Source organism: Cebus imitator, unplaced genomic scaffold (genome assembly GCF_001604975.1).
Source record: "Cebus imitator isolate Cc_AM_T3 unplaced genomic scaffold, Cebus_imitator-1.0 Scaffold676, whole genome shotgun sequence".
Taxonomy (NCBI): Eukaryota; Metazoa; Chordata; class Mammalia; order Primates; family Cebidae; genus Cebus; species Cebus imitator.
Window position 1 is genome coordinate 543,893 of NW_016107991.1, and position 25,240 is coordinate 569,132.

Genomic DNA, 25,240 nt, shown 5'->3' on the forward strand with positions numbered 1-25,240 from the left:
ATAAATGCAATGAAACAATATATTTTAAAACATCTCAATTAAATTTGTCAGATATAATTGAGTCTGCAAAACCTTGTTCTAAATATTATTAAATATATTGTCTAAGTCTTTGTGTCATGAGTTTTATTGCCTTCCCTTTAAAACTTCATTCCAAATATTTTGAAAGTATTAATTATTTTTTGTGCCAAAAGTTTAAATTTTTTCAATTTACAATAGTATAGAAGAATTCAATAACCTGAGAAGTTATTTCTCTATTTCATTTTATACACACATGTGCGTGCACACACACACACACACACACACACACGCATACACCTCTCTTCAAAATTAATATTGTCAATAATAAACATCTTGGATCTTCAAAAATAAACAGGGTAGCTTACTACTTGAATACAAAGAAATAAATCCTCATTTTTCTTCCTTTTCATTAACCAATTTTATAATTAGGTGTCTCACAATATCATATATATTATTTCAAAATTGGTTTGTTACATAGGTATATGTGTGCAGTGGTAGTTTGCTGCACTTATCAACCCGTCATGTAGGTTTTAAGCTTCACATACATTAGGTATTTGTCCTAATGCTCTCCTTCCCCTAGCCCCCCACCCCCTGACAAGCTGCAGTGTGTGATTTTCCTGTGTCCATGTGTTATTGTTCAACTCCCACTTACGAGTGAGAACATGCAGTGTTTGGTTTTCTGCTCCTCTGTTAGTTTGCTGAGGATGATGGTTTCCAGCTTCATTCATGTCCTGTAAAGGACAGGAACTCATTCTTTTTTACGGCTGCATAGTATTTCATGGAGTATATGTGCCACATTTTCTTTATTCGGTCTATCACCGATGGGCATCTGGATTGGCTCCAAGTTTTTCCTATTGTGAATAGTGTGGCAATAAAGGTACGTGTGCAAGGCAGTTAGAATGGCAATCATTAAAAAGTCTGGAAACAACAGATGCTGGCAAGGATGCAGAGAAATAGAAATGCTTTTCTACTGTTAATAGGAGTGTAAATTGGTTCAACCATTGTGGAGGACAGTGTGGCAATTCCTCAAGGATCTAGAACCAGAAATACCATTTGACCCAGCAATCCCATTACTGATTATACACCAAAGGATTATAAATCCTTCCATTTTTTAACTGGAAGTCTTTTACCACAGTTTTTTTTTTCTTTCCCTTTTTCAGCTTTTGATAACAGTGTTTATATCCACTTTTTGGAAATTCCTTGCACTGTGGTTTTCTGAAATAATCTAAACCTCATCCTATGACCCTGGTTTTCCTTGTTTCTACCTACCATTTCACATTCTTCTGTGCCATAACTGGTTCTGCTCTCCAAAACTCAAAATAAAGGGAATTTTCTTTCTCTCTTGGTGGAAATCCGTGAGTGGGTTAACATTCTGAGATATTAATGAATGTTTCATACTTGTTTCACTTCCCAAACTGCCACTTCCATCTCTGATTGGTTCCACGGTCCCCTTGCAAATCTGGGTTGGCTGCTACCACACTTGACTACACACAATGGAAGCAGGAGGCATTGAAACATTTAGTTTCTTGACTGTTTCCGAGAATGCCTATCTGCCTGGCAGACCTGTTCTTCCTTCTGTCTTTCCTACTAATGTCAGTAAAAAGGCTCATCTCAAAGCCTCCACATTCAAAACCTGGAAGTATTCTCTAATACTTTCCCTGTCACTCCACACATCTCTGTTACTTCGTCCTATAGAATCCACTTTAATAAAACATTTTGAATTAACACACTATTTTCTCTGCTCTACCCTAGCAGATCCTTTTCTTAGACTATTGAAATCCTAATTCTCTGTTATGAATCCCTCCAAAGAACTGTTCCATATGCACAGGGCAACATATCACTTAAGTAATTTCAATGGCTCCCTTTCTTTATGGATAAAGGTCCAAATGTCTAGAAATGACACTTAATCTTCCATTACCTGATGAATCATCTATCACAGTGGTCCCCAACCTGTTTGGCACCAGGGACCAGTTTTGTGGAAGGCAGTTTTTCCACAAATTGGGGTGTGGTGGGATACGTTGGCAGTATGAAACCATTCCACCTCAGATCATCAGGCATTAGATCCTCATAAGTAGTGCACAACTAGATTCCTCATGTGTGCAGTGCACACCAGGCTTTGCACTTCTGTGAGAATCTAACGGCGCTGCTGATCTGACAAGAGGTAGAGCTCGGACAGTGAGGCTCGTGTGCTCACCGTCCGCTGTCTGCTTTGTGGCCTGCTTCCTGACAGGTCGTGGCCTGGTGTCAGTCCACGGCTCGGGTACTGGGAATCCCTGATCTATCAGGCTTTTCCCCATCATTTCCTTTTTTAAATCTTATAGTCTAGTAAAACTGTATTTCGCAATGTGATTTGGAACTATTCTACCTATTTTGTGTCTTGCCTCTTCTGTAGTGTTCCCTTCGACTGTTGTCCTGTTAACTGCCTGTAGAAATTTCATTCAATATCCAAAAGTCCCCTTTTACATACAAATGCCACAGAACTCCAAATATGAAAGTAAACCCACCTCCCTTCAGAATTCCTGAACACCTTCTGTTTTTGCTCTAATAATTACATGTTCTGATGGGTATTGTAGTATTTCTGAATATTCTCCTTTTTTCACATTTAAATGTAAGCTGCTGAGGGTGGAAATTTACTAATGACATCTGTCACCTATATAATCATCATAGGACCTAACATAATGTCTCACACAGGGTTATTATTGAATAAAATTCCACAGCCTTGTACTGATGTACAATCAAAACTTAAAAGCTTCACATCTACTCTAATTTACTCCATTTTTTTTTTTTTTTTTTTTTTTGAGACAGAGTCTTGCTCTGTCACCAGGCTGGAGAGCAATGGTGCGATCTTGGCTCATGGCAACCTCCACCTCCTGGGTTCAAACGATTCTCCTGCCTCAGCCTTCCAAGTGGCTGGGACTCTACTTTTAGAAAAATTAATCACTTACTAGGAAACAAGCATAACACAAAGTTTAGTATAACTTTCCTTCCCTTCTCATCATCCCAGCAGCATCTAAGTAATTGTTTGATCTGGCCCATTCTGACCATCAGCTTTTCCACCTTCCCCACTTCCAGTGATGATATTCACAGAGACACTCTCAGTGGAAGATTCTTTGAGAATGGTACCACTATGAAACATCAACTCTAATGAAGGTTGAAAAGTGAAATGATGCATTATTCCATTGCAGTATATGCAACAAGTTTGCTTATTCAAACAACTAGTTTCAAAAGGTACTTAGCCATCAAGAAAAAAATTAAAATTTTACCATAAAGTTTACTAAATCCAGAAAGACTGAAAAAAATAGCATTTCTATAAAAATGATATAGTGTTTCTTAAAGAACACTATGGGGTATGTGTATGAACACAATTCTATTCACTGATATTAATAACTACATCATTTAGAACATTGAATGTTTTATACCAGCCAGGAATTCAGTTTTGAAGTCTCCCATTACATTTGTAGGAGTGTGTTTCTGGAGGTGAGTTGACAGAAAGGTACACATGCAGAGTTTTGCTTACAAAACAGTTTTAGTCTTTTTCCATATGACCAATGCCTATAAAAAATATCTGTTCAGAGAACAGAAAAACATTGGAATTTTTTCTGTAAATTGCATCTTTTGAAATGGAAATTTACTAATGATGTCTGTGAATATTTATTATATATTTACCAGATATTTATTGAGCACCCATTATCAATCTGCACTGGTAATACAAGAAGTATAGTGTCTGTTCTCACAGTGCTCAGAGTTTATTTAGAAAATGGATACTTATAAAGAATACACACACACAAACACAGAATCAGAATTAAAATAGTGATGAAGAACAAGAATATGGCGCTCTGTAAAAAAATAACGATGTTAAACTTTATTTCACCGGTGCCGCCACAGAATGGCTCAACACGTACGTGATGCATAAATTGCTTCCTAAAGGAAGAAAGGTGCAAAGGAGAATCTGAGACAAGCAAACAGCATGTGCTACAATCTTTTGAAATGCTTTTGCTTTTTGAAGCAACCAGAAGTGGCCACTGAGGCTAGAGCATTGTGTAGGTGAAGGTGGCACAGGTCGAAGGGTTGAAGCGACCTCCACCTCCTCATACATTTGCTCCTCCCTGTACGAAGCAGTCATGTAAATCAAATCATCCACATCTCTGGTTCAAATGCTTAATAAATTCCTCATGCATCTGAAAAATATTTCAAAGTCCTCAGCATGGCCTGTGTGGTCTCAAGTACTCTGGCTTCTGTTTATCTCCTTAGGTTCAAGACAGACTCACCCTTCAGTCATATTATTCTCTGCCACTTCCTAGAACATTCTAAACCCTTTCTCATCTCAAGACTTTTGCAGTTTTTTAACCCTGTGCCAAGAATATTCTTTTTGGTGAGGGGAAGCGTACACAACTGGTTCATTCCCTTCCTGCAGGTCTCAAACTTCAACTCCTCAGAGGACCCTTTCCCAGCTACTTCTTTATTGCCCACCACGGCCATCGACTTATTTCCTTCCTCTGGTCTGTACTTGTCTGTCGTTTATCATGCATTTTCTATAATGTGAGCTTCAGGAGGGCAGGGACCATATTTGTCCTCTTCATTTTTCTTCAGAGTCTATCCAGTGCCTTGCACATGGAAGACTGGCACATAATAATATTATATATAATATGTATATATATTAGTATATAATAAATAGTGCTTGAAAAACTATTTATTTTAAAATACACAAGGTATTATTGGCTATAGTCATCTCATAGTATTATATACAAATAGTTGTTGAATAAGATTTATTTGAATAAAGAACATTAGATAAGCAAGACTTTAAAAAATTTCCTTTTTAATTAATTAATTTTTTTTCAAGAGACAGAGTCTTGCTCGGTTACCCAGGCTGAGTGGAGTGTTTTTACCATTGCTTATTGTAACCTCAAACTCCTGGACTCAAGCAATCCTTCTGCTACAGCCTCCTGAGTAGCTAGGACCACTGGCAAATACCACCACGTCCGGCCCATTTTTTAAAAAAAATTTTGTATAGATGGGGATCTTGCTATAGCACCCAGACTGGTCTCCAACTCCTGGCCACAAGTTATCCTCCAGCCTCAGCCTCTTGAGCAGCTGGTATTGCAAGTTTGAGCCAGTCCACCCGGTCAGTAGGGCTTTTTAAACATTCAAATGGAGGCTAGATTTTTTTCTAAGTGTTGCATGAATTCAATATTCATTATAAACAGGTGACTGAAACTATACCATATATATTTTGATAAGATTCTGGAGGCTATGCAAAAAGACGTTTGGAGTTTGACAGCAATCAAACAGGGGACAAGTTAGGAGGCTATGGCAGTGGCCCAGGTCAGAGGGCGAAGCAGCCATGAGGACAGTGTTTTCAGCAAAAGAGGGTGGAGGTAGGTCTCATTGATCCAGATAATCACAGTGTGGAGGGCAAGAAAGAGGTGCCAAGAGTTGTTCCAATTTCTGGTTAGGTGAATGAGTAGCTGCTAGTGTATTCAATTCATTAGGCAGTGGAAGGATCAGGCTAGGGGGAGAAAATTGATAAATTTTCAGAATATTGACTTTATGTCTGCGAGTTTATTATTTGAGAAGTTTGGATGTAAAGAGTGTTAGGGAAGTAGGGAAGTAGTTGGCAGAGATGTGGGACCAACAGGGAGAATTTTGACAAGCAATATTTCCTAAATTTTCCAGAGGAGAAAAGCATCACCTGAGTTTTTATAAAACATCATACTCCATTCCCTTTTCCTGGAGATTCTTGGGATAGACCTGGATAGTTGTATGTATAATAGGGTCCCCTGGTGATAAGAATAAGATAGTGAGAAAGAACAAAACAGAACATATGCTTGTGGCAATTATCTTACAGAAAGAAAAAGCCGAGATATGCAGAAGAGAGAGAGGGAAACAGAGAGGGAGAGAGGATTTGCTTCCGACAAATAGAGGGACACTTTCTTTTATAATTAGAGGACAGAAGGAGAGTGTGAGTAGGTGCAGGTGCCACTGCATTTCAATTTTGCTGTGGGAAGTTTCCCTCTAATGGCTTAGTTTCTCAATAAAGCTTTTGGCAAGGACATCACTAAAATTTAAAGAAGGGGGTGATTTTAATCAGTTATGAAAAGGATAAAATAATCATTGTCAAAGCTAAGAAAGCAAATTTTCTAAAGAGGCATATTTGCATGGTAATGTGTGGTTGTTAATAATAAATTTATAATAGACAATTGAACCCATTGTGCATTTTAATGGTAATGAGTAAAAATATGAATATAATTGCCAAGATGTTCATATTTGGTTAAGATGGTTGTCTTTTCATAGAAAATATTCTAAATTTATAGTTTATGACAAAATACATCAAACTTGTTCATGTATTCAAGAAAATATATAAGGAAAAAGTATTTTTTCTATTTCAATAAAAATGGAAAAGTGAATTATGCAAGTATATTACAATTCTAATGCTAGGACATATCCTCACATATTACGATCTGACAGTAAGACTACTTGTTTCTGTGAAACTCGTATGAGATACCCCTACATTATATTATATTACATGAGTTAGCTTTGAAAATGGTTTGAATGTTTTTATGATAGGGAAAGTTTTTTTTTTTTCTGTGATTACTATCTATGCTGTAAAGATCAAAATAAATGGCTTCAAGGTACAAAATGAGGACCATATGGCCCAGGGAAGGACGGGTTTATTAACCTGTTAGTTGTTAAACTGTCAGGTGAATTTCTAAGAGTCTATACAGCCTCTGAAGTTTGGGATAGAGATTTATCCTGATGGAACAAGTTATGGATAGTTTTGTTTAAGGACTTACTACTCAATTCAATCTTAGTGATTCCTAAGTGTTATCTTCAATAAATGATCTATGATTTTTAGATAATGATATTAAGACCTTGTTTATGATTCTCCAATCTAACGTATTCAACTATTGTATAAAAACAGTATAATGTGTACTCAGTATAACCAACACAAAATGGATAAACTGAAGACCTAACACTGTTAAACTTCTAAAAGCAAATACAGAAGAAAGCTGTATGACGCTGGTCTTGGCAACAACGTTGTAGATATGACACCAAAATCACAGGAACAAACACCAAATTAAACAATAGGGATTATATCAAACTAAAAATGTTCTGCAAGTAAAGAAAACAACAAAACAAAAGGCAATCCAGAGAAAAAGAGAAAATGCTTACAAACAACATATATCGTAGGTGGGTAATATCCAAAATATATAAGGAACTCATAGAACCGGATAGCAAAAATAATAATACCCCTATTTAAAAAATGAGCAAAGAACCTGAATCGATATTTTTTCTGAGGAAGACGTACAAATGACTAACAGGTTTATGTAAAGGTGCTCAACATCGCTAATCATTAAAGAAATGAAAATCAGAACCACAATGAGCTATCACCTCACACTTGTTAGGATGGCTATTATCAAAAAGGCAAAAGATAACAACTGTTAGCGAGGATGTCGAGAAAGGGGGTATTGGAATGTAAGGGAATGTAAATTGGGGCAGCCATATGGAAAAAAGTATGGAGGTTCCACAAAAAACTAAAATTAGAACCAACATGTGATCCAGCAATCCCACGCTAGATATATAGCCAAAGGAAATGAAATCAGTATTTCAAAGAGATATCTATATTCCCATGTTCATTGCAGCATCATTCAAAATAGACAAGCTATGGAATCAACACAGGTATCTACTGACAGATGAATGGATAAAAAATGTTTATATGTTAAAATTTTGCTATTTTATTCACTGTGGATTTGAGGGGTATTGATTTGTGATATCTTAAAATATTGTATTACACATGATTGATTTTTTTACAAAAATATGACACTAAGGCATGGTTAGTCAAACTTGTGCTTATATATTCATATATTCACTCACCAATGCACACACGCATACACACACACACACACACACACACTGCTCAATCTTCAAATGGATAACTTAAGTCAAAAACCAAGGGAAGTCCCATGCATTGAATGTCAGCTTTAGCCACTTTTCTTTGTAGCAATGGAAACAGCAGGGCAGGATAGTATTAGTGAGATGGAAAACTAACACAATTGAGAACAGACATTGAGAAGCCACTGGTTATGCAAAGACGGGAGAATAACTCGCAAGTCATCATTATTGATGAAGCTTCATTGTACCGATCAAAATATTACTGAACTCACAAGTTCAAGCCGTTGAGTAGGCACATAGCTAGAAGTCCCAAATAGGCCTCAAATGCTTCTCTCTCGAGTTGTTAAGAGGAATGTTTTTAAAAGCATGAAACTTGTACCAACTCATGTAATAAATAAGAAAAAAATTAAAAGCCTATCAAAATGTAAAAGAACTTTTTCTCTTATGTGCACAATGGGAATCTAAATTATTAAACAAGATAGCTTTGCCTTTAATTACTCTGAAAGGCACCAATGCATTAATATTTATTTCCTCTTATATGGCCCCTGACAAAATTCATCTTTTCTTCCTTCTTTCTTCCACTGCACTTTGTAGATGTACTTTAATTTACATTCTTCTAACCACTGAGAGAACTCAGTGATTCTTAACCTAGAGGAATATGCATAAAATTAAATAGACTTTGTGCAATCCAGGATTGCATTATAGCTGTAGAGTATTAACATGTGTGGTGGTGTCCAGGGGCACTGGCCTTATCTTACTCTTAGTTTTATCTTCCATGATGTCTAGCAAAGTAATTGGTATGCAATATGTGTTAAACAAATATTTGTTTAATTAACTAGGAAAATTTGCATTTGCTAGCCAGTGCAATATTTTGGATACTTTTTTTCTTATTTTAAATGAAAGATGAATCAGGACTTCTTTAGTCATGCAGGGTGAAAAAAAGGTATGTGCTCAGTATATTTATTTATTTTATTTATTTAGAGACAGAGTCTTGCTCTGTTGACCAGGCTGGAGTGCAGTGGCAGGATCTCAGTTTACTGCAACCTCCCCATCCCAGGTTCAAAGATTCTCCTGCCTCAGCCTCCTGAGTAGCTAGGACTACAGGAGTTCGCCATCACGCCAGGCTAATTTTTGTATTTTTAGTAGAAATGGCATTTCACTATGTTGGCCAGACTGGTCTCGAACTCCTGACCTCAAGTGATCCACCTGCGCCGTCCTCACAAAGTGCTTGGATTACAGGCATGAGCCACCACACCTCACTGGTATTCCTATTTCCCAAAGACTTAAACAAGCCTGAATGTAGAGTCAAGATGGATGTCAAAAAACATCTCAGAATTTAATCATTACTGTTAAGGAGGATGATAATTACTTCTAAGGATTAAAAAAGAAAGGGAAAATACATCTCTCTAATACTGTGGAATACAAGTTTCAAAGAATACATTTGGGGAGTGTGCTAAAAAGGAGTAGCATCTTGGAGAGAGCAAACACAAAGTGTCACCTTGCTGTTGCACTGGTGATGATCTTCAGGCTGCCGGGATTCCGGATAAGCTTGTCCAGAATGCTAACAATCTGCTCAAACTTGGGTCTGTTGTTCCTGTCTTTCTGCCAGCAGTCCAGCATCAGCTGATACAAGGCAGCTGGGCAGTCCATCGGGGGTGGCAGTCGATAGCCCTCATCTACAGCTTTAATTACCTGTGTGAGAAGCAAAGTTTTGGGGAACTTAGGAAGTGACACTTATTTTACTTCTCCATGGGCAGGGCTCACAAAAATGGTTATTTTAAAAGTAAGTGGTAAAAGTTCTCATTTTTAGTTGCCTAAAAGGATAACAACTGATCAAATAATTAAGAAACTATGTATGCCTAAAATATTATATAAAGGAAGATTGAAAGAACATAAATTTAAAAAAGGAGAGTATGTAAATATCTTTTTCAGGTTAAAATAAAAAGAAATGTTAAATGATATAGGAAATTTGGTGTTGTAAAGAAATTGTTATTTGGTTATATAGTTCTCTATAGAAAGCATATATTAATGAATAGGGACAAATTAGCATACAGTTTTAGTTGTACTGTGGTTCAAATGGTCCCTGACAACTCATAGTAATTTTTTTTTTTTGTAAAATTCAGTAACTATTAGTTCATTAGTACTTTTCAATGGTGTAAAGCAGTGATTTTCAAACTTTAATGTGTATTAGAATCTAGAGGTTATCTTATTGGTCACTTCATTACATTTTCATTACAAATGTTTCTTTTGTCTTATTCCTAAAGCCTTGATTGAGGGAAATACGTAAATCTGTAAGAACAATTCAATTAATATCCTTGCAAGACTTGGAAACAGTCTCATTGCTGCTAAACACTTTATTTCAGTGTTACAAACTAGGAGCCACCTGGTTTCACTATGCTCCACTTCCCTGCACTGCTTGATCTTTTAATCTGAACTCATAATTCATAGACCACAAATACTTACATCCTGGTTGGACATCTCCCAGTATGGTCTCTCTCCGTAAGACATCACCTCCCAGAGAACAATTCCATAACTCCATACATCGCTGGCTGACGTGAACTTGCGGTAGGCTATAGCTTCTGGTGATGTCCACCTGATTGGGATCTTCCCACCCTTTGAATACAAAACCATGTCTACGTAAGTGAACAATGCATAGAACATATCATATATGTAACATAGTCTGAAACCTGACAGAATTTCTCATGGTATTTCTGTTCTGAAATAGAATATGCATTTCTGCTAAACATTTTGATGTTATTCTATTTTAATACCAACCAGAAGTAGCATACCATCTACAGCAAATTTTACTTCCAAATAGTTTGGAAGGATTTTGAAATTATAAAAAAAGAAAATTGGTTAAATATTGACATTTTATATCCACTATGGCATGTTAATTAATCATCTGCAGCAAAACAACCTGAAGTAGATTTGGTATGACCTGTATTAGAATTAGGAGAGGTATCGCAAATCAACCTTTATTGATTGAACCTAGATTTATGCTTGACCAAGCAATCGAAACTCAGAATATGAATAAGTCAATATTTGTAAAGAACTGAGACCACTCCCTGGCACATAAGTACTTACAGGTGTTTGTCACCTAAGTAAACTCAAAATAAAATATGTTTTAAAAAACTCTCTTGAATACCATCATCATCTTGATTGATTTACTGTGTGTTTCACTTCATCAGTAATCACTGAGTTGCCTTCCAGATAGTAGGCAAGCACCATATAAAATAGATAGACATAGTAATTACATTCCCAGAACTTATAATTTAGAGAATAATATTGTTTTTATGAGTTATAGGAGATATAAAAGTATAGTATCTATGGAATTTGCTCTTAGTCCAATAAATACATTCAACAAAGATGTACCAATTGTCAACCATATAAGAAGCATTATGCTAGTTATTTTGGGTGAAGCAATTATAAGTAACATACCGGCCCTTTTGTTTGGAAAATGTCAGGCAAACAGGCGTGATAATTAGTTACTGCAAATAACTAAATACTGAAATAAATAAGTATCTATTACATTGCTTTTCAAACTTCACAATGCATATAAATTATAAACAGCTTACTCCCAGTAACATGAACATTTTGATTCAGGAGGTTGAGTGCATAGCCAGTGTCTGCACTTCCAACAAACTCCATGTGATGCTGATTCTGCTGGTCCATGGACCTTATCCTGAGCAGTAAGACAGCAGTTAAAGCAACTGTGGATGTTGAACGTGGAGCCAAGATCCTCACTAGAGAGGCTGAGGAGGTCACTTATGAGTTGAGTGACCTCAATTTCAATGAAGTCACTTGAAAGATAAGCACAATTTTTGATATCAGAAAAAAAGGATGGATGTTTCAAAGAATTCACGTCATCAAAATCTTAGGCCATGTTCATCAAAATGTGAGAGATTTCTATTGGACCTCATAGCATGCCACTGGATTTTAAGTGATGCGCAAGGGGGCTAGATAGTGCTTTACAAAAATGCGTTAGCAACTTAGGAGGCACATTTCTAAGCTGGAGTGTCCCCATCTGCTATTGGAAATGTAATAGTCCTGATTCATAGCATTGTTGTGGGACTAAATGACAAATTTCAGTAAAATCTTTAGTCTTCTTCTTGGGACATAGTAAGGACTCAATAAATATCAGCTCAACACTCTCATATTCTGAGCAAATACCATAAATCAAACCACAGAAGAGAAAACTGTATGTTCTAGAAGAATAGTTTCCAGTGTGAAGAAATATGATGGAAGAGGGAGCTAAAATGTCAAATTTTTATTTAATCACAGATACACTGGGGAAACTTTATCCTGGATAGGAGAGTAATAAGATTGGAGCTAACTCAGTAAAACTGAGTGCTTCTCCTTGGTGTTTTAGCACAAGCGAGCTGTTCAGAGAGAGTACTGCCAGAAGCTCTTTGAAAAAGGCGGAGCTTGCAGAATCAAGAAGAATGCATCGAACTGCAAAGAACGGAGGAAATGGAAAAATACCATCAGCAAGAAGAATAAGCATGCAAAAACACACAGTGAGCACAACCTTCCTAAGACGCTACCAGGTGAAGAATAGCTGACAGTTTATTTTGATGAAGTAAAAAAATCAAATCGGAGACCCAGGAGCCTTGGAAGTTAGGGAGACAAAGTATAGTGTGCAACATGCGCTTAACTCCCCAAAGCACTCAACTACATATGCCTAGACCAATTTTACGTTTTCATAATTCAAAATTTCAGATACTACCCCTTGATATTGACAAAAGTGGACTTACACATGAAGCACTGAACAAAATCTACCCCGGATGCCAAATGGAATCACTGGGCCTACTTCCTCCTTCTTAAAAACTCAGAGAATTAACAAAAGTCAAACGAAGTTGTATTCATAGCACAAAGCAAATACGGTATCTTAAGATCTCAATTAAATATCTTATCTCTGTTACAGATACTTGTTATTTTCCTAATGGTCTTTGCTACTTCTCCTTTTTAAGAACTGAAAATAATACTTAATAACTTAATTTATCCAGATACTGCTATTGATCAACCTTTGGTGTGCCAGTTCTTTTCCTTCCTGGCCAGATTCAGTATATTACTGAAAGTATACTTTAAGTATTACTGAAAAGTGTACTTTCAGTAATAATGAAGGTATAAAGTGAGCTGTTCAGTACATATACTTTCAGTAATAAAGCATTTTTGTAGGACTAAATGACAAATTTCAGTAAAATCTTTAGTTTTTTTTCCTTGGACTCAGAAAATATCAACTAAACACTCATAGTCTGAGCAAATACAGTTTGCTTAATTTATCCAGATACTGCTATTGATCAACCTTTGATGTATCAGTTCTTTTCCTTGCTGGCCAGATTCAGTATATTACTGAAAGTGTACTTTCAGTACTACTAAAAAGTGTACTTTCAGTAATACTGAAAGTATAATATATACTTAAATGGCACTAAGAAAAGAAAAAAAAGAAAAGAAAGCCCTTTCTAGGCTGAAACTTTGTACCTATTAGAAAATATTAGGCCCAGATATATGTTGCCTTACCAAGGTCTCTAGTTGAAATCAAAATAGAGTCATAAGAAAAGAACCCCATAGGTTCATGACACCCATGATAGAGAAGCATATTTAGTTGGTTTAATTCAATCAGAGTTAAAAAGGAACATAGCAGAGTTGTTTCATTTTAAGTGTGTCTTCACTATTTTCCAGAGAGAAAAGCGTTGAGATTAATAACATTTCTTAAAATGATGCTATACTGAAAGGTAACCTTTTTTAGGAAGAGCAGAGCCACACTTCTGTTTAAGCTTGGAAAGAGAATCCTCTTTTGCACTGTTCTGACACAGACATAGCACTATTTGAGAGGTATCTGCTGCGGCAGCATGATCACATCTTCAAGGGGAGCTTCACTCACCTGAATCTCTTAACCTGCCTGAGACTTGTACAGTATGTTCTCTAATGTAGCATGTGGTTATAGATTCAAGCAAATTATTTCCAGAATATTTCTCAATTAGATGTGGTCTATTTGCTTACACCTGTGTAAATCTTAAGAAAATGTTGTTTAAAACTTACACAGAGGGGTATGCGTTTGGGGAAAAAAAAGAACAGTAAATTATTTTTAAGAAGAAAAACTTAAATCTTGACCTCTGCTCTTCTGGATGTGTTTTGTAATTGTAGCCTACACACACACACACACACACACACACACACACACACACACACACACTGTTGTTAGAATGACAACTTTACACATTTCAGTGTAACATACTTGCTAATCAGGTGACCTTAGCACTATCTTTAACTTTGTACTAATTTATAACAAAATATTCTGGCTCTTAGCTCATGGTGGCACCTCGGAAAAGTATCTTGGCCACATTGTGCAGCAGACACCTGTGAAATGACAAAGGCCTCTTGCTCCAAGATTTGCTAGCTTTGGAAACGTAGGTTATGGCCCTTTTACTTGTGTCATTCAGGTTTTTGATTTACACTTTCCTTTTCCTTTTGTCTCTTAACTATATCAAGGGTTCAGTTTCTGCTCTTAGAGGGAAGGCATGAGGAAGTGAAGCAATCTCATATATTTTTCATTTTATTTTGGATTTGCTATTACAAACACACAAAGAGTAGGTGGCGTTCAAACAGTTCAACAATGAAACCAGAGTGCAGGGCTTTAAATGTTTCCTTAATTTATTCAGATCCTGCTATTGATCAGCCTTTGCTGTACAAGTTCCTTTCCTTGCTGGCCAGATTCTCTCCCAGGTCACAGTTTGTTGAACTTATATATTTAAAAGTAAATATATTTATTTTTACTTTTAATGGAAAACTTTTAATTTATATTTTTATATCTGATACTCAAACAATTTATTCTAAAAGAACAGCTGGGGCTGATTTAAACTCTTTATTTAAAAGACGATGTGAATGAATATTGCTTGCTTTGCCCAATGTTAGCATTGAAGTCCACAGACAGGTTTTTTTTTTTTTTTTTTTTTTTTTTTTTTTTTTTTTTTTTTTTTTTTTTTTTTTTTTTTTTTTTTNTTTTTCAGGCTGGAGTACAGTGGCGCTGTGCTTTCTCGGCTCACTGCAACTTCCCCCTCTCAGGCTCAAGCAATTCTTGTGCCTCAGCCTCCTTAGTAGATGGGAGTAGAGGTGTGTGCTATCATGCTTGGCTAATTTTAGTAGAAGCAAGGTTTTGCCATACTGGCCAGGCTGGTCTCTAACTCCTGGCTTCAAGTGATCCACCCACCTCCGCCTACCAAAGTGCTGGGGTTAGAGGTGTGTGCCATCACACCTGGCCAACAGTTAGCTTTTTAGCCCAGAATTTATTCACTATTCATGAAACATTTAGCCTTCTCATTAGGGAATTTCCCTTATCTGTGAATAGGTAGCTTATTAGACTGATTAGTTTAGATCCGATAATGAAATTATCACAGATTCAAGGCTCTTCTCTATTTTCTAGCTAGCCATATTGTAAGTGATGTCATCCAACACTGAAAGAATCAGGAAGAGAATAAAGATGGTTGAGAATTTTATATTATTATTTATAAAATTTTGTTATTTTACAATACATATAAAGCAACTAACAAAGTGTCTGTTCCTTAACAGAGTGTTCAATAAATGTTATGCTCATCTCTTCCTTTCAATTCCCTATAATTGATGCTTTTACTGTTGATGTAACAAATTTGTTAAATGAAGTTATAAGGGAAAGCCGACTGTTAACTACAAAGTAAGATTCAAAATTAGCAATTAATACTAAATCAGATAAAAAGAAATTTGAAAAATTCTCTTATTCTATGGTAAGCAAGTTATATCAAGTTGCTCTGGCTTTAAAAATAAAAGAATAATAAACCAATGTTTTATACATTTAATTAAAAAAATTCAAATTCAGGTGAAATTTCAAACCAGAAAAATTATTATAGAATTTAAGAAAAGATGAATGAATACTTTCTCATAAATTCTTTAAATCCTTTATTGAGGTTTCAAACTCTTTATGTTCAACACTAGTAAAAATAATGTAGTAGTGCCTGTCATATCAATTGCAATAAATAAAAATAGTAAACCCAAAGTATAATTTGAAATCATAATTTTATGTAAAACTGAATAGATTATAAAGCTGAAGATAAAGAGTATTAACTCACATGAACTTGTGCATCCATAAACAATACACATTCACTATAGAGAGCAATTATCTTCTTTAGATATTATCTTGGCAAACGTGCAATGTAGGCATTCAACAGAAGCTGACTGATCTCAATTGAATCCCCCCATGTACATGCTATCTTCCCAGAGACACGGTCTTTCTTCTTGTGAGACTCTTTTTTCCTGCCTTCTGTAGCTGGTAAAGTTCTTACCTGAACATCTTGGTCAAATGGGAACTCTGCATGAACATTTGGGAGTCTTCCAGAAAGACTTGGTCACTCCATCTTCTGTGACCCTTCTACCGCTTTATCATCCTGCCTAATCTGGGATGTCCAGAGGAATAACCACCTGTCCCCTTCACCACTGCATTCCCCCAGTTTAAAATATGTCTTATTTTCCACCTCTGCTGTTTACAACACTTTGTTGCTTGCAAATGAGCACGTTGCTCTGTCAAGTGAGAATATGATTTATTATTTTGTGGACTTAACATAGTAGGTTTTACTAAAGATTTCTGATAATTTTGAGCATTTTAAATATACAGTTCATTTTCAGTGGATAATGAGTTAAATCTAGTTTTTCATAATATATGTAAATGTGAATGAGCCAATATAAGCCTAATGGTTTATTTTCTTAAATCATATTGCTTTCTAATGTCCTTTTTTTTCTTATGCTACTATTTAATAATGTTGTTACATTAATACATTTTACAAACTTCACAATGATAGTAAATGTAAGATTCATTGGGCATCAACTTTTTTAGAATATCTATAAAATTATGAAAATATGTCATAGGATGTTGTATGGATTATGTATTTTAGAGTTTGGAAAATGCCATAAAGATTTTCATTTGACTCCATAAACAATACACAATTTATATCAACTGCTTTAATATTATGTCATAGGTACTTTACCAACTTAAAATTACAAAATAATTTTAGTCTACACACATGGACATTACTCCTTTGTAGAATGAGGCTAAGTAAAATGTTGAAACATAAAAAATTATATGGGTAAGACTCATATACTGATTAAAATATCTGATACATTTATCTTCTAGGGGTATACATCTATATATGATTTTACTCCATGATGTCCTAGTAAAATGAAAATAGCACATCAAAACTAAAGTGGTTATGTTTGAAATTTAGAGCCTGGGGAAGACTTTGGTAAGTAATTTCAAGTGTTTAATTCAAGCCAAATGAAAATAAAATTTTAATAGGCATACAAGACTTATGATTTGCTGCATTATGTTTGTGATAGCTTGAAGTTCCACATTCTAGGAGGCCTGATCACAGATGGCTAGTCTGGTGCACATTTTTTCACAAATGGTAATGTAGTCTCTATTGTACTATGCAATGTGCAGTCCAATATGGACAGGACAAAATAGAAAGTACCTGAGAGAAGCGTTTGGTCACCACTCCCATTCTTTGCACATGATGGGAAGCTTGTAGAGCAAGGTTTCTCTAGAAGGGCACTGTTGACCTTCCACCCCAGATATTCTCTGCCGTGATGCTGTCCTGTGCATTACGGGATAGCTAGCGGCACTTCTGCTCATTGTCAGCTAGATTACATTAGCCTCTCCCCAATTGTGACAGCCAAAATTGCCTCTAGACAATACAAAATATCTTCTGGGGAACAAAATCATTCCTGTTTGAGAAGTACTGCTTTAAATGGTGTGCAATCATCAAGGGAAAGTAATCCACATGAGGTCTACAAATTATCTGGGATTTTATACAGACTAAATGAAATCAACTTTCTAGGCATATTTTATACCCCTGTCATAGGGTATACCTTTACCAAGAGAAAAGTAAAGGTCAAGTTCACCAGAGCCAATCTTCTAATGCTTGGGTTTTGATGATGTAATAATATCCTTTCAGTATTTTTACCTCCATTTTTTAATGTTTTATTTTCTTTTCTCCTTTCTTCTCTTTTCCTATCTTGCTTCCTTTCCTTTTTCTTTTTTAGGATAACTTCCTGAAATTTAAGTTTTGCTAGTAAAACCTAAATTAACTTTATAAGTTAAGCATCAATTGTTTTATTAAATGGAGATATCAGTAACGAAGCATTTTAGTAAGAACAAGTGCTTGCTCCAAGAGCAAACACTGTCTACAGATACAAAAACATAAATGTTATTGGCATAGAGAGACACTGAATAAAAGTCCTTGAGGGCCCGATTTGGTTCTGAAATATGGTTAAAAGAAGAAGCTGTGACAATATATTTTAATTGACTCACACTTTACAATAAGACTTGCTGCATTTAAGCTGAGGATCTGCAGTTCAAAAAGTATCAAACTAAAATAAATTGAACATACAGGAGTTTGACTAAGTTTCCTACAAGTAATTCATCACAGAGCTTATGCATATTTCTGTTCTTGATTGTGATCACAAAAAAATCCCCTTCCCTTCTCACCTCCCACCTCAACAAATTCAAGCTCATATTGCGTGAGGTTTTTTTTTTTTTTTCTGGTTTAGAAATTGCTTTCCCAGCTTATAGATGTGAAGGACATTTTTAAAATGCAGATAATTTAGAAGGATGTGCCACACACATCATTCAATACACTATGAAAACATTTAGATTTAATAAGACAAAGTACTGTCATCATTTATCAGCCATCTTTTCCACCACAGTAAAACTTTTCTAATGGCAAATTTATTGATGAGATAAAACTTTGAAGTTGGTTTGTAATTTAAATTTTGGTTGGTAAAATGCTACCAGGCATTCAGAACATTACACGAGCACACCTAGTTACTATAAAGATTATTTATGAAGATGTGTTTTTTAACCATATTTAAACCTTTAAAATGATGCATTTACTTTAACTGGTCTCTGTATCCAAATATAAGCCCCCAACATATATTTATTTCAGAAGAGTTTCCAATTGCTTGGAGCAAGCCCAGAATCACAGCATATGGAGTGTATCTAAAACCTCAATTGCAGAAAGACTTCCAATTCGAACTCAACAGAATCAGAAGTTAATGTTGCTCCTTACATCTGCAATGCCAGCCCTAGAGCCAGTTCTCCAAGAGCGGACTTCTCATCTATGTATGGTTAAGTAACTGACGGCGCAGGGGAAGTATAGTCATTTGCTCCATTTGAATTCCGAAGTTTAATAAGAATCTGGAGTCTGGGTTTCTAGGCTCAGCTTTGACTCTCCTATTTAATTTTAGCCAAGTTTCTTCACCTCTTGGCACAGCTGTCTTGTCATTCAAAAATAGGGTCATGGAGTATGTAAAATTTGACTTTATTCTCAGTTTTATCTAACAGCTTAACAGCTTTGCTGATGTATGAACCTTAGCTCTTTCAACTTTCTGTCTTAAACCTACATGAATATCAAGGATGCTGACATTTTCAATGTTAATTATTTTGGACTCTTGAAGGAAGACTAACTTTGGACTAAATTTCATATCCACATGGGTGTCACCTCGATTTATGTCTATAGAATTCTACATAAAGTTAAAGGAGATGAATTCAGTGCTACAGGTAAAGATGCTAAGGATTCTCTGGACAGAGGCATTACAAAACTGCTAAACGCCACGCCAGGATTAGCTGAAAGAGTCTAAAACCTTGTCAACTTTGCCTAGAAACAACAGTTAGATGAGGAATCACACAGTAACACTGTTCTTGAAAGATTCCTCAATTCAGGTCCCTAAGCTTAATGAGTTAAGGCAGTTTAATGAGACGTTTGGCTAAAAGCCTGATTTTTTCAGGAGCTTAACTGAAGTCAGCTCATGCCGTATGGGTTAGCTCTGATTCTAAAGAGAAGGAGTGTAATTGCTGAAATCTTGGGATATTGAGGTACAATATCACATAGCTGCCAAATGTTTCCCTTATTATATATACAAATCTCTGCCTGCCGATTTAGGAAAGGCTTGCTTGTTATAGTTTATATTTTGTGCTTGAGCTTTGTCAGGTCATACTTAGAGTGACAAAGGACTTTGGAGAGTTTATCTGAGTAAACCCAAGTAATTGAGCATTTAACCTGCAGGAAAATATTAGCTTCTCAGGTTAAAAGTGGAACTAGAGAGATAAATTATTTGGCTAAAAGATTTAGCATCTATCTATTGTCGGTGACTGAAATTCATTCACTGAAGACAACAAGGTGAAGGGTGATCCAAGAAGGCTCCCAAGGGAAGCATCCAGTCTTATCCCCAGTAGTTCAAATCTAAGAGCCACTAAGAGAATGGTTTCAGCAGATGTTGATTGCCACAAGAGATCAGAGACAGATGATCCTTTTTAGGTAGCAAAACCCCATTCCTTGAACTTTTGAGATCTTTCAACATTATGTGAAATGATTAAGCATTTCTTGAAATACAGGAAAATCTCCATATTCCAAGTTATTCTATGGCTATCCAGGAAATAAAACACAAACTCATAATGCTTATATTACTTTCAGACTCTCATAAAACAGTGTAAATCCTAAATAATATGATGTATGACATCTGTCTTCAACAAAAATAATGCAAAAATTGGGAATAAGGCTATATATATGTCCTAATGTGAGTCTGCATTTTTTAAAGTTCAATGAGGTTTTAAATGTCAAATTTTCTGTTTTTATAGAGTCAAGCTCTAATTTTTAAAATAAGTTATAAAAATTCACTTCAAAGTCTGAAATTATAGCACTCTGAACACAATTTTCTGAAGAAGCGATGGTAAATTAGTAGAAATATAGCAGGGGAGGCTGAAAATTTGCAATTAAAATGATAGAAATACTATCAAATTCATTCTAATAGTTGTTTTCAGATAGGGTCTCACTCTGTTGCCCCAACCTGGAGTGCAAAGGGGTAATCATGGCTCACTGCAGCCCTGACCTCCTGGACTCAAGTGATCCTCCCACTTCAGCCTCCTGAGTAGCTGGAGCTAGAGGCATGTATCACAAGAGGAAAAGAGGGCTAGTTACTATTAGCCAAAACATTAATCTGATGACTTAAATTGTCTTCCCGTGAGGGGGGCCTCTTGGAATCAGGGCAATTATTAAAATTATTTTACTCAATTGAAAAGCAGTGAAAGCAAAATTAATGTTTCTTTAGCCTCAATATTTACTTCTTCACTGAAACCCATTCTCTGCTCTAGTGTCATTTTACCAGACAATTTCTCTGGCCATCCTATATAAAACTGCATTCTCCATAGACTGGCTGCGTTCCTCATTTTAATTCTCTGCCTTTACTTTTGCACTCTTGTGTTCCACTTCACAATTATAGTTTTAATTTTTTGCCACACAAATCTGGATAGTTGTTTTATTACATGTTTAAATGTTCATGCTGCTCATCTTTCTGACATGGATAGGTAGAAAGTACTAGACTTTTTATTAAGTTTCGATGCAACATTAATCACTGAAATCACCGAACCTTTGAGAGTTTTCTAGTGACTGAATAAGTAGCTTTATTATCTGAAGCTACACGCAGGCATATTCATATTGATCCTAAGAGGGGAGGCAATCAATTCATAGTTTACATTTTTTGGTTGACAGCTTAAATTACTCTTACTGTATGAAGACACAAAATAGATATTTTCTTACTACCTTTTACATTTATGTGTAAATGATATATAACATATATTACTTATCAAATTAATATGTGTCTTTTTGTATCATAGAAATTTTCGATATTCATAGTTTTTTTTTCTTCTTTTAGTTCTTGAAAATGAACTAAACAGTTGTTCCTGTTTTCTGTTATTTATGTTTTTAGCTGGGGGTTACCTGAAATATTTAACCTCTTAGCTTTTAACCACTTACTTTGCCGTTTTTCCTTTTTTGCCTTATCCTTAAAGTGAAATTAAATAAAACAAAGTTATACTAGAAGATTTCTGGCACCAATGTGGCAAGAGTCACAGATCTAAAAGCCAAATAAATTATTGTGTAAAATAAAATGTTCTAACAAAATCCTGTTAGCAATTACTAAGTATGCAATTTCAGACTAGAAATGAAAAGAAAATAAATCTAATAATGGAGAATATAATCAAGGACAACTCAATTTGTTTTCTCCAGCTTTCCAAATCAGTTTACCTGTCAATTACACCCCCAAAATGAACTTGAGGACATAGGCCGAATTGAAGTGACTGATTACACAACATCAAGGTAAGATAAAAGTCTATACTTTCAATAACTTGATCTTATATAAATCAGAAAATTAAACACTACCATCTTGGAATTTGGGATTCCATGTATTCCAACATATGACTATAGAAATGCTCATCTCTATATATATACACATGCATGCATATATACAAAAATCCTAACCAGTTAAAAATAAAATTTCATAAGAGAAAAGACTGAAGAATCATTCCATGGTGAACAGTTCTACAATAGGGTCATGATTTTGTTAGAAAGAAGTAAAGTAAATTAGTAGACCAGGGCAAAAATACAACAAACATGTCATAATTATACTTTCAAAGTCAAATGATGAGAAACCAAAGGAAAGGAATTCATTTTTCTGCTTGCTTTTGTCAGAAACAAAACTTCTTTGATGATTTAAGTCTGTGGAGCTAAATGCTCTAATCATATCCATCCCAAATGAAGTTCAGGGACTTTCAAGATGATTTGCAAACTTTGCTATGCAGCTGCAGTTCTGCTTTCAAAGCTACTTTTAAAAAATATATTATATCACATAAAACTATGCCACGCCATAATTTAGATTTATATCATTGGATAACTACAGAAATATTTATTTAGTTATTAAGGTGCTTTTTTAAAAAAAACTAGTAAAGTATCCATAAGAGTGGCTTTCAATATGTCATCCAAGCATCTGTGGGGGGTCCCCAAGAGCATTTTGGGGGTCCACAAGATAAAAACTATTTTCATACTAATACTGAAACTTCATAGCCTTATTTATTCTCAACATCCCATGAGTGTACTGTGGAATTTTACAGGGGTTACAGGATGCATGAAAATATTATATAATGGAAAATATTAACATTTGGAATTTCTGCATAACTCAGTAGTGAGAAATGAGGAGAAATAACTAGAAGAGAGTGTTGGGGAAAAAATTCGATTCCCTACACAGTATCCTTATTTAAAAGAAAAAACAAACATAAAACTGTGTAGTATTATCTTAACTGTTCCTTTCATATCAGGCATACCACTGAGGACATTAAAAAGGAAAACTTGTGAGGCACTTAAAACAGGGTAGAACACAGTGTGAGAAAATACCTGAATGTCTCACAAATTAAGTTGTGAGCTTAGGTGTTTCCTCAACTCCTCAAATACTCTTCAAAGTTTAAGAATTTTTAAATACGTAACTAGATTATATAATTTCCATACACTCCTCTATCCCGGCTGTCACTCACAGAGATATTTTAAGGTGAGAGCAGCAGACGTTCGGCTTGGTTACTGACATTGAATCAAATGTCCCTCATGAGTTTCAGTACAACTATGCTCTACCTACAGGCAGTAGCTTTCAGGGGAGCAGCCGGGAAAGGGCCATTGCACTGAGGCACCAAATGTGCATCTCTGAATTGTAGAAACTCCAGACACTAGATGAACTACGTTAAATGTTATTAATAGGACTTACTTTTTAATGCAGATTAACCAGGATTTGTTTATCATATAGGAATGCCTCAGTACATTGTTTTAAATGGTGAACTTGTTTTTCTGAAATAACAATAGTAAGAGCATACTAAATCAAATAAACAAGACAGATGTCTAAGTTGTGTATACTGCTTTGGGTTAACAAACAAACAGACTTAATATATGCACAAAAATGTAATAGTTATTTTTTCTTTCTCTTTTCTTCTGTTTATTTATTTATTATTTATTTAGAGAAAGAGTCCTGCTCCATCACCAGGCTTTAGCCTCCCAAGTAGTTGGCACTACAGGTGAGCGCCTCCATGCCTGCCTAATTTATCTATTTATTCTTTGTATTCTTCTTTCTGAAATGGGTTCTACTCTGTAGCCCAGGTTAGACGTCAGTGGCACAATCTTAGCTCACTGCAAACTCCACCTCCCAAGTTCAAACAATTCTCCTGCCTCAGCCTCCTGAGTAGCTAGGATTATAGGTGCATGCCACCTGGCTAAATTTTGTATTTTTAGTAGAGACAGAGTTTTACCATGTTTGCCAGGCTGGTCTTGAACTTCTGACCTCAGGAGATCCACCTGTTTTGGCCTCCCGAAAGTGCTGAGATTACAGGCATGAACCACTGCACCCAGCCTAGTTTACTATATATAATTGTTATTATATATAAACTAGGCCAGGTGCACTGGCTCATATAAATATATAATAAATATAAATATTATATATATATAATAAAATAGGCTGGGTGTAGTGGATTTTTTTTTTTTCCTAGAGATGAAGTCTTGCTATGTTACCCAGGCTGGGTCTCAAAATCCTGAGCTTAAGACATCCTCCCACCTGAGCCCTCAAAGTGCCAAGATTACAGGCTTAAGCCACCCCACTTGGCTTATGGAGATCAGATTTATCTCAGTCAAGCCTATAACCTAAAATACTACATGCTTAAAAATGTTTGACCAAAGGCCTCAGTCATAATTTAGCTTTAAATATAATCCCAAAAGAGAAATTCCCAAAACATTTTGTGTAATATCAGTGTACCGGGAGTAAGTACACATTTCCAAAAAGAAAACTTAGAATAGCGCCTCATTTAGCTGTTTGGTGTATTTGTTTTCTTAAAAAACTAGAAGTCCTATTACTTTATAATCACACCTCATATTTAAGGTAAACTATAAACTTATTGTTCTAAATAAGGCCTATTATGAGAGATTAAATCAATGATTTCTAAATTACTCTAAAAATCACATGCAAATTACAGCTTCTCGGAAGAAAGCCAGGACACCCATGGATATTTTGGGGAAGTTCCAAGAAAATACAGGGATGAATACTCAAGAGCTCTAAACAGCTCTTTATTGGTAGTGAATGAGCCTATTTGTTCAATGTGGTGTCTAAGAATCTTCAGAGACTGAAACACAAAGGCAAACAGCCTGTTGCACTTTGATTTCAGATATGTTAAAGGGCAATTTCCTGCCGGCACTGTTGATCACTCCTGTTATCCCAGCCCTTTGGGAGGCCGAGGCGGATGGATCACGAGGTCAAGAGATCGAGACATTCCTGGCCTACACAGTGAAACCCTGCCTCTACTAAAAATACAAAAATTAGCTGGCAGTGGTGGTCCCAGCTAGTCGGGAGGCTGAGGCGGAAGGATCACTTGAACCCGGGAGGCAGGAGTTGCAGTGAACCGACACTGTGCCACTATGCTCCAGCCTGGGTGACAGAGCGAGACTCT

The 25,240-nt window shown here is 35.7% G+C and overlaps 1 protein-coding gene across 2 annotated transcripts in view; it reads right to left on the minus strand.

Moving 5' to 3' along the window:
• LOC108296006 (ephrin type-A receptor 3) overlaps positions 1-25,240 on the minus strand; it is a 123,985-nt gene that overhangs the window by 15,351 nt on the left and 83,394 nt on the right. For both annotated transcript variants that reach the window (XM_017518384.2, XM_017518383.2), the window contains exons 11-12: positions 10,372-10,521; positions 9,407-9,600 (exon numbers count right to left, since the gene is read on the minus strand). In XM_017518384.2, the coding sequence (XP_017373873.1) occupies positions 9,407-9,600; positions 10,372-10,521 (344 nt within the window). The remainder of the gene's footprint in view (positions 1-9,406; positions 9,601-10,371; positions 10,522-25,240) is intronic.